The sequence below is a fragment of the Ursus arctos genome, chromosome X, assembly GCF_023065955.2.
Source record: "Ursus arctos isolate Adak ecotype North America chromosome X, UrsArc2.0, whole genome shotgun sequence".
Lineage (NCBI taxonomy): Eukaryota > Metazoa > Chordata > Mammalia > Carnivora > Ursidae > Ursus > Ursus arctos.
The window spans coordinates 61,863,798-61,880,558 of NC_079873.1; the positions used below are offsets into that span (position 1 = coordinate 61,863,798).

A 16,761-nucleotide genomic window follows, 5' to 3' on the forward strand; every position below is an offset into this window, starting at 1 on the left:
AGACATAGGCACAGGTAGTTGGTTAGATGTGTCGGTGAGAGCTTGCAGAAGTTCTCTTCTGATTGCTTTTCTTTCTGAAGTAGGAAGCAGATTCATCATCTGGCCATAGATAAGGGTGGGAGAAGAGAAGGTGTAAACTAGCTCTCTAGAAGGAACAGAAAATGAATGGACTAGGGAAGTATAGAATTGCCGGACAACTCTGAGGACTTGAGTTAAGTTAGTGGTCACATGTTTAAAATGAGATGTCAGTATGGTTATATGTTTTCATCCAACCATATTCAGCTACTGATGCACAATAAATATTTTGAATTTAATTCAGTTGTGTGAAAGATCAAAGGGAAAGCTTCACCAAGAAAGTAACATTTGAACTGGCTCTTGAAGAATAGGATAGAGTTTGATAATTGGAGAGGAGACGTGAGGACATTCCAGGTGGAGACAGCAACATGGGCAAAGGCCCAAAGGCATAGAAGAGCAGAGTATGTTCCTTGAAAATTTGGAAATCACTGTTGTAGGCTGCGGTCTACCAAACATACAACATAGTGACTGTGTAAGGTTAGACAGGAAGAACGTGCCTCACAGTGTTGTTACAAATATTAAACAGTCTCACTAAATGTTCTTCCTGTACTTTATTTCAGATGCTCTTAATGCTCAGCAGTACAAAGTCCTCATTGGTAACCGGGAGTGGATGATTAGAAACGGTCTTGTTGTTAATAACGATGTAGATGATTCCATGACCGAACATGAAAGAAAAGGTCGGACTGCTGTATTGGTGGCAGTTGATGGTAAGGTTTTCCATGAGTACGCTATGACTCAATGTTATGATCTCAGTTATGATTCTATGTATATTTTTGAGAGACTTCTGAACTTGAGGTCTTTTGAAAAGCAGCCTGAATGCAAAGTGAAAATGTTAGCAATACATAATTGTTACTGATTAACTTAGAATTCTTTTGCATTTGCCTGGCTTTGTTTTTTCTCCCTGGCCTATGTTTTTTTAAAAAAAAGCTAATCAAGGATTTTTTTTTAAACTTAAAAATAGAATAACATTAAAGTAATAGCAAATAATATCTATAATCTCATCATCCTAACTCAGTGTCAGTTTTAATTGCGTGTATTCCATTTCTGGTTGTGTGTGTATGTGTGTGTATATTTTATATACAATATAATATATGTACAGAATTATAATATTAGTATATATGCTGTTTTTAAGTGGGCGTATTTTGCATATACAGTTTACCTTAATAAAGTTGAATAAAAATTTAAAATCCCTGTATGGTGACTAACATAATATAATAAAAAATCATTAAAAAAAATTTAAAATCCCTTGTACAAGTACTATTATATTTTGCTTTATTCATTTACTTGCTATATTCATAAATATTTTCTAATTTTATTTTAATTCTGCTTAATTTATTTATTTTTATTACATATATATATATACAGTAATTTATTTATATATATATACACACACAGTAATTTATTATATTACTATAACTAACTTCATAATTCCCTTGTTGGAAATTTAAGTTATTCCTAATATTTCATTATTATAAATAACACTATGATAAACATATATGAGGTTTTAGGTGCTTTCTTTTGTTAAATTATTTCTTGGGTAAATTTCTAGCTGTGAGATTAATTAGTCAACATTTATAATCCTTGCTAAGCATGAAGGCAGTATCTTAACTATGACATTTTTAGGCCCAGAAGGAGCAAAAAATACCATTTACTTTTGTTTTTAAAATAAAATAACTACTTGCAGTGATTTCTTTCCCCAGTGTAAAGTGCCAATTTTGTCTCAATCCACCCCCTTCACCTTAAAAAGAAAAAAAAAGCATTAGTTTTCAGTTTCATTTACCTTTAAATGAACTAAACTGTTTGGGACTATTGATCAATACTTCGCGAAGGGGAAAAAAAAGAGTCTTTTAGTGTCCAATAAGATCTCTCTTTTCATTTTCCAATTACTACTTTCATTAGTAACCCCTACCTCACTCTGAAATTTTCATAACTAAATATGGAGGTTTGTTGCAGACTGTGTGGAATACAGCCTGTGTGGGCTTGGAGACATTCTGAGTTAAGCTAAGCCCTGAACAACTTTGCTTAACAAAATTAATTTCTTTCTCAAAATTTAAGTTAGAGTATTATTCCTGCCTTCGCCATATTCCCAAACTCTCTTATTTTCTGGTGCTCCCATATTAGATGAGCTGTGTGGCTTGATAGCTATTGCTGATACAGTGAAGCCTGAAGCAGAATTGGCTGTCCATATTTTGAAATCTATGGGCTTAGAAGTAGTTCTGATGACTGGAGACAACAGTAAAACGGCTAGATCTATTGCTTCTCAGGTAATTGGTTTACTTAGTTGTTGGGGTGGGGGTGTGTGGTAACTTCTAGTTCTTCATATACATTTTGTTTCTTGCTTCCAAGTGCTAAAGATTCATACTACCTATTATTTTTCTTATCACTGAGTATCAATATCTGGTTCTTTAAAGAACAGTTGGCATGCTGTGTTGGAAGGAGTTTGGACTTTGTGTTATTGTTATAACTAAAAAACCATTTACTTAATCCATGAGTTGCTTCAGCAACACCATACACCAGTTTCTGTTGATACTTCCTTTGAAATGCTGCTCATATTCTTTACCGGTGCTGCCAGCGTAAGCCACACTCTCAGGTGCCCAATCTCTCATGCCTAAATTACAGCTGAAAGCTCCAGGCACTTCCCTCTCTAGTCCATCCTGAACATCACTGGTGGAACCATCGCCTAATGCACCACTTTGACATAATTTTCTGCTCCTGACCCCCACATTTGCCTTATCTACAAAACTTTTCTCATATTAGTCTTTTTTACTTCAGAATGCCTCCTCCCTCTTCTATTAAATAGCACAAGTAATAGATGAGTACATTCTTATATAAAGAACGTGGAAGGATATAAAGTAAAAAGTTTAAGTCACCCTTTTCCCAAGCTCTCTGTCCAGTCCTATCCCCAATTTTTCATAGGCATATGTGTTCATATACAAATGTATAGTTATGGTTTTTTCAACATAAATTACATCATTTTTCCAAAGATTGTTCATTCAGCAGTTTGCTTTTTATTTTTTATTTTTATTTTTTTAAAAGATTTTATTTATTTGAGAAAGAGCATGAGGGAGAGAGCACGAGCAGGGGGGAGGGCAGAGGCAGAGGGAGAAGCAGACTCCCCACTAAGCAGGGAGCCCGATGCAGGACTCAATCCCAGGACCCTGGGATCATGGCCTGAGCCGAAGGCAGATGCTCAAATCGACTGAGCCACCCAGGCGCCCCAGCAGTTCGCTTTTTATACATAACAACATATATGCCTTGGAGCTTTGTCCATATCTAAACATACAAAGTTATTTTAGCCTTTCAACATTACTACATGGAATTCTGTGGTATGGATGTATCATAATTTACTTAAACATTCCTCTAATGATGGATATTTAGGTGGTTTTGAAGATTTTGTTACAAACAGACAGTGATGTAAATCTTTGGACATACATCTTTTTTTGGGAGGGGTTTCACAGAGCTTTCATTTTTTATTTTTTATTTATTTTTTAAAATTATATTTTAGTTCCAGTATAGTTAACATACAGTGTTATATTAGACGCAGGTGTACAGCATAGTAATTCAACAGTTCTATACATTAGCGCTCATCATGGTAAGCGTGCTCTTAATCCCCTTCACCTATTTTATCCATCCTCCCACTTAACCCCCCGCTAGTGACCATCAGTTTGTTCTCTGTAGTTAAGGAGTCTGGTTTTTGGCTTGTCTCTCTGTCTTCCCGTGTTCGTTTGTTTTGTTTTTTTTAATTCCACATATGAGTGAAATCATATGCTATTTGTCTTTCTCTGACTGACTTATTTCACTTAGCATTATACCCTCTAGATCCGTCCATGTTGTTGCAAATGGCAGGATTTCATTCTTTTTTATGGTTGAGTAATATTCCATGGTATATACCTACTACATATTCTTTATCCATTCATCTATCGATGGACACTTGGACTGCTTCCATATCTTGGCTATTGTAAATAATGCTACAATAATCATAGCAGTGCATATACCTTTTCGAATTAGTGTTTTCATATTCTTTGTGTAAATACCCAGTAGTGGAATTACTGGATCATATGGTAGTTCTACTTTTAATTATTTGAGGAACCTCCACACTGTTTTCCACAGTGGCTGCACCAGTTTGCATTCCCAGCAACAGTGACCAAGGGTTCCCTTTTTTCCACATCCTTGCTAGCACCTGTTTCTTGAGTTTTTGATTTGAGCCATTCTGACAGGTATGAGGTGATATCTCATTATGATTTTGATTTGCATTTCCCTCATGATGACTAATGTTGAGAATCTTTTCACGTGTCTGTTGGCCAGTCTGTATGTCTGCTTTGGAGAAATGTCTGTTCATGTCTTCGGCCCATTTTTAAATTGGATTATTTGTTTTTTGGGTGTTGAATTTGATAAGTTCTTTATATATTTTGGATATCAACCCTTTATCAGATAGGTCATATACAAATATCTTCTCCCATTCTGTAGGTTGCTTTTTAGTTTTGTTGATTGTTTCCTTCACTGTGTAGAAGCTTTTTATTTTGATGTTATTCCAGTAGTTAATTTTTGCTTTTGTTTCCCTTGCCTCAGTGGACCTATCTAGAGAGATGTTGCTCTGGCCAAAGTTGGAAAAATTACTGCCTGTGTTCTCTGCTAGGAGTTTTATGATTTCCTGTCTCGCATTTAGTTCTTTAATCCATTTTGAATTTATTTTACTATGGTGTAAGAAAGTGGTCCAGTTTCATTCTTTTGTACATAACTGTTCAGTTTTTCTGACCCCATTTGTTAAAGATTTGTTTTTTCCTATGGCATATTCTCACCTCTTTTTTTCAAAGGTTAATTGACCATATAATCCTGGTTTTTTTTTCTGGACTCTCTGTTCTGTTCCACTGATCTATGTGTCTGTTTTTGTGGCAGTACCATACTGTTTTGATTACCACAACTTTGTAGTATATCTTGAAATATTGGATTGTGATACCTCCACTTTTGTTCTTTTTCAACATTACTTTGGCTATTCAGAGTGTTTTGTGGTTCCATACAAATGTTAAGATTATTTGTTCCAGTTCTGTGAAAAATGCTGTTGGTATGTTGATAGGGATTGCATTACCTCTGTATATTGCTTTGGGTTGTATGGACATTTTAACATTTGTTCTTCCAATCTATGAGTATCTTCCCATTTGCCTGTGTCATCTTCGATGGCTTTCATCAGTGTTTTATAGTTTTCAGAGTACCGGACTTTCACCTCTGTGATTAAGCTTATTCCTACATATTCCATTATTTTTGGTGTAATTGTAGATGCTATTGTTTTCTTAATTTCTCTTTCTGCTACTGTGTAATTAGTGTTTAGAAATGCAATGGATTTCTGTATATTGATTTTGTATCCTGCGACCTTACTGAATTCTCTCATCAGTTCTAGTAGTTTTTTGGTGAAGTCCTTAGGCCTTTCTATATATAGTATGATGTTATCTGCAAATAGTGAAAGTTTTACTTCTTCCTCACCAATTTGGATGCCTTTTATTTCTTTTTTAAAAATATTTTTTATTTATTAGAGAGAGAGAGCATGAGTCAGGGGCAGAGGCAGAGGGAGAGGGAGAAGTAGACTCCCTGCTGAGCAGGGAGCCTGATGTAGGGCTCAATCCCAGGACCCTGAGATCATGACCTGAGCCGAAGGCAGACGCTTAACTGACTGAGCCACCCAGGTGCCCCAGATGCCTTTTATTTCTTTTTGTTGTCTGATTGCTGTGGCAAGGACATCTGATACTATATTGAATAAAAGTGGACATCCTTGTTCTCTTCCTGACCTTAGGGGAAAAGCTCTCAGTTTTTCACCATTAAGGATGATGTTTGCTGTGGGCCCTCTAGTCTCCTGTTTATTCTCTGTAGTATATTTTTTAATTTTAGCTATTGAGTTCTTCATCTCCATTTGCTTCTTTTTTATGTTTCCTATCTCTTTGTTGATGGTCACACTGAAGTCTCCACTGTTTTCTTAAGTCCAGTGAGTATCCTTATGACCCTTACTTTAAGTTATCTATCAGGCATATTACTTATTTTCATTTCATTTAGCTCTCTTGCTGTGATAGTGTCCTGTTCTTTCGTTTGGGACGTAGTCCTCTGTCTCCTCATTCTGTTGAACTTTCTGTGTCTGTTTCTATGTGTTAGAAAAGTCAGCTATATCTCCTGCTCTTGAAACTGGTGTCCTTATGAAGAAGAGGTCCTTCAGTACCCCCGTAGTACAGTGTCCCCTGCTCACTAGATCTGACACTCTGCTGGTGTCTTCTATGTGTGCTGCATGCACTGGACTATTTTGGCTGAGCCACGTTTGCCTTCCGTCCAGTTGTCGACAGTGTCTCTCTTTGCCTGGTGGTGGCAAGATTTGGTCCCTGTGGCGTCAGTGAGCCGGTCTGGGGCTGCTTTGAGCATGAGCTGAGTCCGAGCAGGTGTTTGCCAGAGATGCAGTAGCACCAAACTATAGGGTGCTCTCCCCGTGTTGTCCCCTGAGAAGCTTTCTTAGGTGGGTAGAGCCTGCCATCAGACCCGATATCTACCTCCCACACACTGCTAGGGCCCCAGTTGGACTTGTGTGTGTGATTATCTTCCTCTCTGCTTGGGGCCGGAGCCACTTTGGAGTGGTTTGGACCCCTGCCCTGCCAGGCTTGTGGCACCACTTCGGATGGGCCCTGGCTGAGGGCATACGGCATACGGGAGGGGGCACGTCTATGGGAGAGAGCGTAGGCAGGGCGTGGGGTTCCAGCAAGGTCTGCGCTGGCCTGCAGTGGGAGGGGACCTGTAGTCACCAGGGAAAACTGCTGAGTCTGGCCGGGTTGGAGGGGGTGGATCTGCAGAATTGTGTGGCAGCCAGGCACACTGTTAGTAATCTACGTGGAGAGAGCTGGCACTGTGCTACTTACCACAGGTGTTGGTGTATCTAGGCTGGGGGCAGGGGAGGGAAATGCTGCCTGCCAGTTCTTTTGTTCTTGGAGAAGTCTCCCAAAGATCCCTGCCTCTGCTGCACACACTCTGACATTAGTAAACGAATCTCCCTCCTGTGTACTCCAGGCATTTTTCAAACTGCTGCTTCTGTGCTCTAGAAGCTGTTTGTTGTGCTGTCTACATGGTGGGGGGGACTCAGTTTCTTATTGCCCTCTGGTTCTCCCAGAGCTGAAGCAGCTGATTTTTGAAGTTCCAGGTGTTAAGCCCCACTGATTGTAAGAACTTGCAAAGCCAGGCCCCTCTGGTTCTCAAAGCCAGACTCTGTGGGGACTTGCCTTCCCTATGCAGGCCCCTGTGCCTGGGGCACCCAGTGTAGGGGTCTGTTCCTCTCCCCTCTCCAGATCCACCACACTCTTCCCTCCCACAGACTGTCCCATGAGTCCACCTGGCTCCAGACCGTATGTCCCCCTCCACACCTTCCTCAACATGGCCTCTTCTCTGTACCTAACTGTGGAGAGTCTGTTCCGCCAGTCCTTAGTCCGTTCTCTGGGCCATTCATACTGATGTGGGTGTATCCAGTTGCATCTATGGGATGAGGTGAGCCCAGCATCCCCCACTTTGCCATCTTCCCTGGAAGTCAAACATATATCTTTTCATACTTGTATAAATATGTCCAGAATATGGCTAGAAGTGGAATTGCGCAAATGATGTGTGCATTTTGATAGATCCTGTCAAATGTCCTCCAAAAAGACGACAAAAGTTTACACACCCACCGAGAATATATATGAGAGCTCATTTCTCCATATCCTTACTATCACTGGATATTATCAGTTTTTGAAATTTTAGCTCTCTGGTGGGTAGAAAACGATGCTCATTATTGCTGTGTTATATTTAAGGTACTGGTAATATTTCTTGCAATGAATTGAGTTTATTTTTCCTCATGTAGGTTGGCATTACAAAGGTGTTTGCTGAAGTTCTCCCTTCTCATAAGGTTGCTAAGGTGAAGCAACTTCAGGAGGAGGGGAAACGGGTTGCAATGGTAGGAGATGGGATCAATGACTCTCCAGCCCTGGCGATGGCTAATGTAGGAATTGCCATTGGCACGGGTACAGATGTAGCCATTGAAGCAGCTGATGTGGTTTTGATAAGGGTAAGTGCTGTGGCCTGAACTTTGAGGTCTGTGATATTGCTCCGCATGGTCAGGGATAATGTTGTAAAGTATGTCGAGTAGAACAATTCTTTCCTTCTAACTCCCGTGCTCCTAGTCTTTGAGACTAGGAGAATTCAAGATGGGAGTATGAGAAGTCATACTAATTAGTTCCAGACTTTCTCAAACAAAGCAAATGAGAATGACAAGCTTCTAAAGTTAAAGAATAAGATTGGGGAATATACTTATAATAAAATTATCTTCAAAAAACACTTGCTGAAATTATTTTAAGGGAGGTAATCTGTGTAGCAGCATATAACCCAAAAAGTGTTTTCTAGACCCCTGAGAAAAATTCCTGAAAAACATCTTCTAAGGCTGACTGAAATTTTCAGCAGTATTTGAAATTTATAGTTAATTCATTACCCACCGTAAGGTACACATCGTCTTTAGAATCACAGTATCAAATACAAAAGTACTCGTTAAGTTAGAGTCTCTCACTAATATCACAAATATTTCTGTTCTCAGAATGATCTTCTGGATGTAGTGGCAAGTATTGACTTATCAAGGAAGACTGTCAAGAGGATTCGGATAAATTTTGTTTTTGCGCTAATTTATAATCTAGTTGGAATTCCCATAGCTGCTGGTATGTGACTGTTAGCTAGTATTACTTTTTCCTCTGAAGTCATTAGAGACCTATCATATTGGAAGTTTTTTATCTTACTACTAGCTTTGAGTTCAGTTTTTATATGTAGCCTGCTGGTGTGGTGAAAGGTAATATTAAAATCAATAATTGTAATTTTGAGCAATGTTCATTATGGCATAAAATATATAAACATTCTGATAGGTTTATTTTATATTTATATTTATATTGATTTATTACTTTATATTTTATTAATTTATATTAATATTTATATTAATTTATTACTTTCTATTTTGAAAAATTTCAAAGCTATGTATAACCAGGAAGAAAGATATAATGAAAACCTTATAGTCTTCATTTAAATTTACAAATTAATAATACTCTGCCACAATGTTTCATCTCTTTCTGCATGTGCTCTCACATTTATATTTATGTTTATATTTATTTACTTATTTATTTATCTTTTACTGAAGAGAACAGATAACGATTTATGTATTTATTTTAGAGAGAAAGAGAGAGAGCACGAGCAGAGAGGGAGAGAGAATCTACAGCTGACTTGCCTGTGAGCATGGAGCCCGATACAGGGCTCAGTCTCAGTGAGATTATGACCTGAGCCAGAATCAAGAGTCAGACGCTTAAGCAGACCGAGCCTCCTGGGTGCCCCAAGAACAAATTTACTTTTAATCTCAATACCCAAATACAAGTACTGTTAGCATTTTAGTGTATTTACTTCTAGTCTTTTTTTACTTTGCATTAGTGTTTTTGTTTTTGTCTTGTTACATAGTTATAATTATAGCATACTGAGAATTTTTTTGCTCTTAACATTCTGATAGCCAACAGGGTTGGTTTTTTTTAAGTTTGGGTACCATGAGAGAAAAAGAGAGAGACAGAGACAGACGGGGTGGGAGAAGGGAGAGAGGGGGAGGAGAAAAAGTGGGGAAGTGGGAGAGGGAGGGAGATTGAATAAAGGAATATGACCAAGAAAAAGCAATTTAGAATTTTTAAATAAACGTTTGTTAATGTCCTGTACTTAGGGACTTGGTAGGAGTTAGTAATAAATTGTATTTTTTTTTAGAGAGAGAAAGAGAGTGTAGGGAGAGGGGCAGAGGGAGAGGGAGAGAGAGAATCTTAAGCAGGCTCCACGCCTTGCACAGAGCCCAATGTGGGACTTGATCTCACGACCCTGAGATCATGACCTGAGCCAAAACCAAGAGTTGGATGCTTAACCAGCTGAGCTACCTGGGCGCCCCAGGAGTTGGTAATAACAGAAGAGAAATAGTTATCACTTTCTTCTTGTTGTTTCTGGTTTGAGAGCCAAAGAAGGACACAAAATGATGTAAGAACAATTACAAACCTGTTTATAAACAAGGACACAAAATGCTGAGGGAACAAAAAAATAAAAGGACAATCAAAATCCAGAAAGATTAATTCATAGAGCAAATGATTTTTTTAAAATTATAAAAGTAGGGGCAGAGTGGAAAAAATTATGCAAGTAATGTATGATCACTGTAGAAAAAAGAAAAATACAGATAAGCACAGAAAAAGTTAGAAGTACAGTAAGTGTATCTTATCCCTATCATATAAGCCAAATGTTCAAATGTCTGTCAAATTCATACACTATTCACACACTATTGCTGGGATTATGATCTGGTCCGAGGCACTTTGGAGAACAACTGAGGAATATCCACCTAAAGTTGAAGATGTGCCCATGCTATAATCCAGTTTCACCTCTAGGTATACCCTAGAGAAAGTCTCCACCGTGTGCACAAGGAGACATGTACAAGAATGTTCACAGCAACACTCTATCTTCCTGTTGGTGGCGATTTACGTCACTGCCAATTTTTCACATATAAAGTGCTGAATAAATATCAAACAGGGAACTGATTTGTATGTATCTATTAGAAACACATTAATAATCTGTTTAATACTGCCTGCTCTAACTAATCCAAACTTGTTTCCTAGGAGTTTTTATGCCTATCGGTTTGGTTTTGCAGCCCTGGATGGGATCTGCGGCAATGGCTGCCTCATCTGTTTCAGTAGTACTTTCTTCTCTCTTCCTTAAGCTGTAAGTATGATGGCTTGCTCACGTTTGTATTTTATATTCCTTTTATCATCCACAGTCAGTCTTGGTAGGTCTTATTCTTGTCTGATGGGCCCCAACTGTTCTTAATAATAAATGTTAACTATGTCATTGTCATCTTCTGTAGTCTCTGCCTAGCAACCACAGCACTGAGTGGGGTAAAATGTAGTACCGGAGCTCTGAGAAGTAGTATTTCTGACCATGTGACTTCATACAGTTTTTTTGAGTTACTTTCCTAGCGGGAGCCACCTTTGTAGCTTTCATACCTGGCAAATGTATTTCCAGTTTTGACCATAACAGGTGTCTAGTTCCTATTTGGTTGTTTCAAACTAGTGTATTTTTGCATGTGTTCAGTTATAGAAAACCAACTTACGAGAATTACGAACTGCATGCCCGAAGCCAGATGGGACAGAAAAGGCCTTCAGAGATCAGCGTTCATGTTGGAATAGATGACACCTCGAGAAATTCTCCTAAACTGGGTTTGCTGGACCGGTTTGTTAATTACAGCAGAGCCTCCATAAATTCACTACTGTCTGATAAACGGTCCCTAAACAGCATTGGTACTGGTGAACCTGACAAGCATTCACTTCTGGTGGGAGACTGCAGGGAAGATGATGACACCACATTGTAACAGGCCACACAGGATGCTACTAGCTGATGTGGTTATGCACTGATACAGCATGAATGATGTCTCCTTAACTTCAAAATGTGTGGAAGGCTTTTATATCGGTCTCGTGCCCTTACGTTAGGGAATCTCTTTGAATTGCATTTGTCTAATGGCAAAAATATCTTTTTTCAGAGCATTAGCTCTCAACCTAGCTTTATTTAAAATGAATTTCCAATACTCTTTGTTTTCACTAATAACAGATAAGGTAGGCCAGTGAGGTTTACAACAAGCCCTACAATTGAAGATTGCTGAATTGCTGCTAAAGTGATGGATACTTTTTTATTTGACCAAAAAGAAAAGGCTCAAGAAAAAGGATACTTAAAAGTTTGAAGATCTGAGACCATGATCTTGAGGACATTCTTGAGCTCTCATCCCTGCCAGCTTGGGGAGCAAGGGCTTTTAAAACACTGTATCAAGCATCTGGTTTTAGAAGGAAAACAGTAGAAACTGTTTAAAAATAGACGTGCCTTATTTATTACAGGCTTTCTTCCCCCCTTATTCTCCCTGCATCTTTGTCTTTGCCGTTGCCTTCTTAGATGCCCTAGTACGTTTTGTTGTTGTTGTTGTTGTTGTTCTTTCGAGTGAGCTAAGTGTAGGTGATTTTTGATTGATAAAGATAACTGACAACTTTTCCAACATCTTCTTCCTTTCTTTATTTTGTAGCCCAAAAGACCCTAAGGGTCCATAGGGTTCCTCGTTTCTTATCTTCCCGCTGTTGTAAAAAAAAAAAAAAAATCAGATTCTTCTTTCATTGACTCCCTAGCTCTGTACAAACTTTCACTTCACTCCTGCTGAGTTTCACTATCAATTGTTCTTACTCTAGCAGCCTCAGTCCAGAAACTTAAGATTTTGAGCCTCTTCCACAGTTGACTTTTTCAGAGATTAACACTACCACCTTTAACATATACGGGTCATAAGAAATTACCTGGATTCACTAAATTTGTCCTTTTATGGAGAGAATACAAGACTTTAGCTGGTATATATAATTTAGTAGATTTTAATTATATTTTAGTATTTTAGATGACTTCTCAAAATGACTTTAAAATAATGCTATTACACAAAGCTGCATTTACCAAAAACTATAATAAATTATAATACAGAAATGAGAATTTCCCTAGTTTGTGATACTTTTTAGCTAAATCTATACTTTTTCTCTAGTGTAAAACATTTGCCCTTGCTAGTTAGCATGGTTCTCAAATTCAGGGGCTGTTCTCAGTGCCATATTCATTTAGAAATCGCCCTCTGAGTGCCTAGGAGTTAATACACTGGTCAGAGATCTGGTACTTTTATCACTGTTTAAATTCCTCATTAATTGCAAGATGGATTTCATGTGCGGAATACGGAAGTGAAAATAAATAAATTCTTCATATTTTGTTCCCATCGCCATATGTAAAGCTGTTAGCACAATGCCTAGCACATAGGATTTGCACTCAGTAAATGTTGTTCTTTTCTCCCCTTGAGGTCTGTAATGAATATTAATAATCAGTTTTTTTAGGGCAGAATCTATAATCGGATGGGAGTGGGGGATGGGTTTCTTCCTCTCCTACTTCCTTTCTCTCTTATCCTTTCATACACACACATAAAAGTTTACCACATTATTCCATGTTGTCTTTTCAGATTTGGAAAAAAATCTCATTTTTATCTCAACTATCTTAAAGAGAGAATTGAAACTATTGATGAAGGTGCTATTAATCTAGAAAGGCAAACCCATCTTAATGAAATATGAATGTGTTTGTATGTCTAGGCTCTTTAAATGCCTGTGCCGTCTTCCATGCTTCCACTTTGAATTTTAATATTTGTTTTTTGTTTTAATTCAAGTGACTCATCCTGCCACAACTTGTTTCTTCCAGAAGAAACAGCTAATAGGACAAATGTATAATAGACTTTTGAGAAAAAGAAGCACGTCTCTCTCTTTCTCCCTTACTTACTCTTTCTCTGTCTTTGAAACACTTGAACACAGCCAGTTACTACTTTTATTTCTATGTGTAGAGTTGTCCTTTTGGGCTCCACTTGCCAAGGGACCCGGGACAGTGAGAAGAGCAGCCTATAGTCTGGGAAAAATCAAGGATTTAATTTCAACCCTTACTATCAGAACAGAAAACATGTTTAGAAAGAATCCGATTTTAAATATCTGTAACCATCTTTGAATTCTCTACCGCAAGTCTCTTGTAATCCTGAACTCGCATTAGCTTCATAGAGCAGCTGTATTCACATGAGAGAGAGAGAGAGAGAGAGAGAGAGATGATATCAGGATCAAAAACATTGCTTTCAGTTAGTAACTAGCTTTAAGTAAGTAGTGACTAGTGAGAACAAATGTTATAAATGTGTATGTGTATGTCTGTTCATACATATGTACACACATACGTATGTACACACACATATTTACCGTATTGAAGGAAAATGGATTTATATTTGAATTTGATATTTGAATATCTGAAGTTCTTTATTTGTTGTTCCTTTATCACTCTTCTGTATTCACTCGGTAACCATGCCCTCAGTCTGAAGATAACAAGGATGTTTTGATATTCAGTGCTGGTTCTGACTCAACTATGGGGCACCTTTTATCTTGAATATCCAAAGATGCCTTTTGAATTTCAAAGGTTAAAAACACAACTAGAATATTTAGTGTTATAGTCTAAAGAAGTATGGCAGTCAGTTGTGAAAACAGAGATGTTCTTTCTCCTAGTTTAGTATCAGCATTTTGGAGTGTTAAACTTGATGCCTTGTGAACAAAAAGTTTTATATTGTGCTTTAACTTTTTAAAAGTTTTTTTTCTTTTTTCAGATGTCTTCTTTCTTCAGAATGCTTAAAATAGCACTGTAGACAAGATGTTTCCAAAAATTTAAGTGTGCATGTCTTTTATGTACACAGCTTAAAATCAAGAATGTATGTTCTTTGAGAATTTTTTCCCATTTCTTGTGAGTCTTGCTTTAAATTTATTTTTCTTAATATTTATTTTACTCTATTTTGTTATTTTCTTTGGGTGAGGCATCTGGTTATTGGTTATTTTAATAAGAATAAAAACATTCCTGGAATCACTCCCTTTGGATTTTTTGCTTGTTTATTTCTTACTTTTCTCTATCTAAAAATATTATTTTTCCAAATATAAAAAATATGGATTCATGCCGAATTATTAGCTATTTTTACCCTAAGTTTCTGTAGTCCCTCTGAAAGTTTATCCGGTGTGAATAACCAGGGAACGCCCAAAAACCTGAAATCTTGTTCTTCAATTAAAAGAGCTTCTATCATGGCATTGATAATAGATACCTTGTGTAGCCAAAACCAGGCGTCTCAACCTTATGTTTTGAGTTAAATGTTTAACTAAACATTGTTAAACATTGATTGGTGCCCAAGACAGCAGTGGACAATGTTGTGCAATAATCATCTACTACAGTTAAGATATTCAGTAGTTTGTTTTTCCATAAGCATGTAATTGATCATATTTCTGCCACGGATGTGCCTTCAAATTTATAATTATAGTATTGTAGAGAAATGGTTTTTTGTCAGTGTCTCTTTTGTTAAACCATCCAACTCCTCTTCCAGCAGTTCCACACTACCCTGGTTTAGTTCTTTTTTTGACTGTTCATCGATGATGGGGCAGGACTGGAGGCAGCACTACACATTCACTGCGAGTGGGAGGGAAGAGAACTCTGGTTTCCTTCAGTTCCACCCCACTGCCGTATCATTTAGTGAGGCTGAGAAACAAAGAAAGGAATATAGTTGTCCTCAGAAGGAATTTTGTAGTCTCTAATACATTCTTGATACTGTCTACCCCAAATGAGCTTAACGGAGACAAGAGGTTTTCTTGCATTTGGGGCTCCCTCTACAGTGTTTGAGGATCACACACAAAATATAGTCCCTTACCAAGCACTTTTGTGGGTTAAGGAAAGGGTTTTAAACTTACTGTAAAGGAAAACCTCATTTTCACTTCTCTCCCCCAATCTTGAGACTATTCAGGTTGATGAGATAGGATTGGAACTGGAAACATAAGAGTAAAATCCCTGAACCATCCACTTAGCTGCTCAGCCTCCGTCTTCTGTCGGTGTCTTGACTAACCCGGAAGGATGTTCAGGATGGCAACATCCCAGGTGTGGTTTCAAAACCTTCCAGACAAAAAACAAAACCAAAAACCAGAAAACCTTCCTATTTGGGAATGCTTGCTATGTTAAGGCGTCGAAGTCCCTGCTAAAATTCAAACCAAGACAGGAGAGGTAGAGCTGTATTTTTCACAAATGTGACTGGAGCCAACCAACCCTACTTGCTTAATAGCTTCCTCTTCGTGGATGTGACCACTGGTTGTGGAGATGAATTAGAAGTGAGGGATGAAAGGCAAGACTCCAGGACAAGGTTCAAGTGAAGATGCTATTATAAATAGGATCTCATGCAACTTAAGAAATCGGAGAACTTCCATACAGTCTTCTCTCTGGAAAAGTTTGAAATAGGCTGTGTAGTCTTTCGCATAATGTACCTATGGCCCTGGAGTGGCCCCCAGCTTTTCATTGTCAGTGTCCAGATCCATGCCCCCAGGCCTGTTGATAAGCGGAAGTGTTGCCATTACTTTAACATTACTTGCTTTGCCTCACCCAATCAAAACTTCGATTTCCTCAGTGCAGTTTTATCACCAAGTAATAGGACAAAAACAGAGATTAATTTCACCCATCCTAAAATGCCAGTGCCCTTTAAATCTGGCCAGAAGTATTTGCAATTATTTGGAAAGATTGTTTTCAATCCAAATAACGTTATTGAAATGAAAAACATCTGGCCCTGTGGAAGAGATTTTGGGGAAAGTAAACCCCAGGATCAACTCTGCTCAGCTCTTCTTGATTCTTGCAGCTTTTTTTTTTTTAAAGATTTTATTTATTTTTTTGACAGAGAGAGACAGCCAGTGAGAGAGGGAACACAAGCAGGGGGAGTGGGAGAGGAAGAAGCAGGCTCCCAGCGGAGAAGCCCGATGTGGGGCTCGATCCCATAACGCTGGGATCACGCCCTGAGCCGAAGGCAGACGCTTAACCGCTGTGCCACCCAGGCGCCCCTCTCGCAGCTTTTTACTTTCCACTTTTCTTTTCTTTTTTAAAGATTTTATTTATTTGAGAGAGTGAGCGTGACGGGGTGGGGGGGCGCGTAGGGGGAGAGGCAGACTTCCTGCTGAGCAGGGATTCCCAGCGTGGGGCTCGATCCCAGGACCCCAGGACCCCACTTTTCTATCCTTCCTTTCTTAAAAATCATCACATCCCCCATAGTGA

The 16,761-nt window shown here is 38.3% G+C and overlaps 1 protein-coding gene across 2 annotated transcripts in view; it reads left to right on the forward strand.

The window, feature by feature from the left end:
- The window catches only part of ATP7A (ATPase copper transporting alpha), a 145,939-nt gene extending 130,928 nt beyond the window's left edge, over positions 1-15,011 (forward strand). For both annotated transcript variants that reach the window (XM_057312681.1, XM_026480122.4), the window contains 6 exons: positions 636-782; positions 2,197-2,339; positions 7,931-8,134; positions 8,657-8,774; positions 10,734-10,836; positions 11,206-15,011. In XM_057312681.1, coding sequence (XP_057168664.1) covers positions 636-782; positions 2,197-2,339; positions 7,931-8,134; positions 8,657-8,774; positions 10,734-10,836; positions 11,206-11,482 — 992 coding nt within the window. In that variant the 3' untranslated portion in view covers positions 11,483-15,011. The remainder of the gene's footprint in view (positions 1-635; positions 783-2,196; positions 2,340-7,930; positions 8,135-8,656; positions 8,775-10,733; positions 10,837-11,205) is intronic.
- Positions 15,012-16,761: the final 1,750 nt, after the last annotated feature.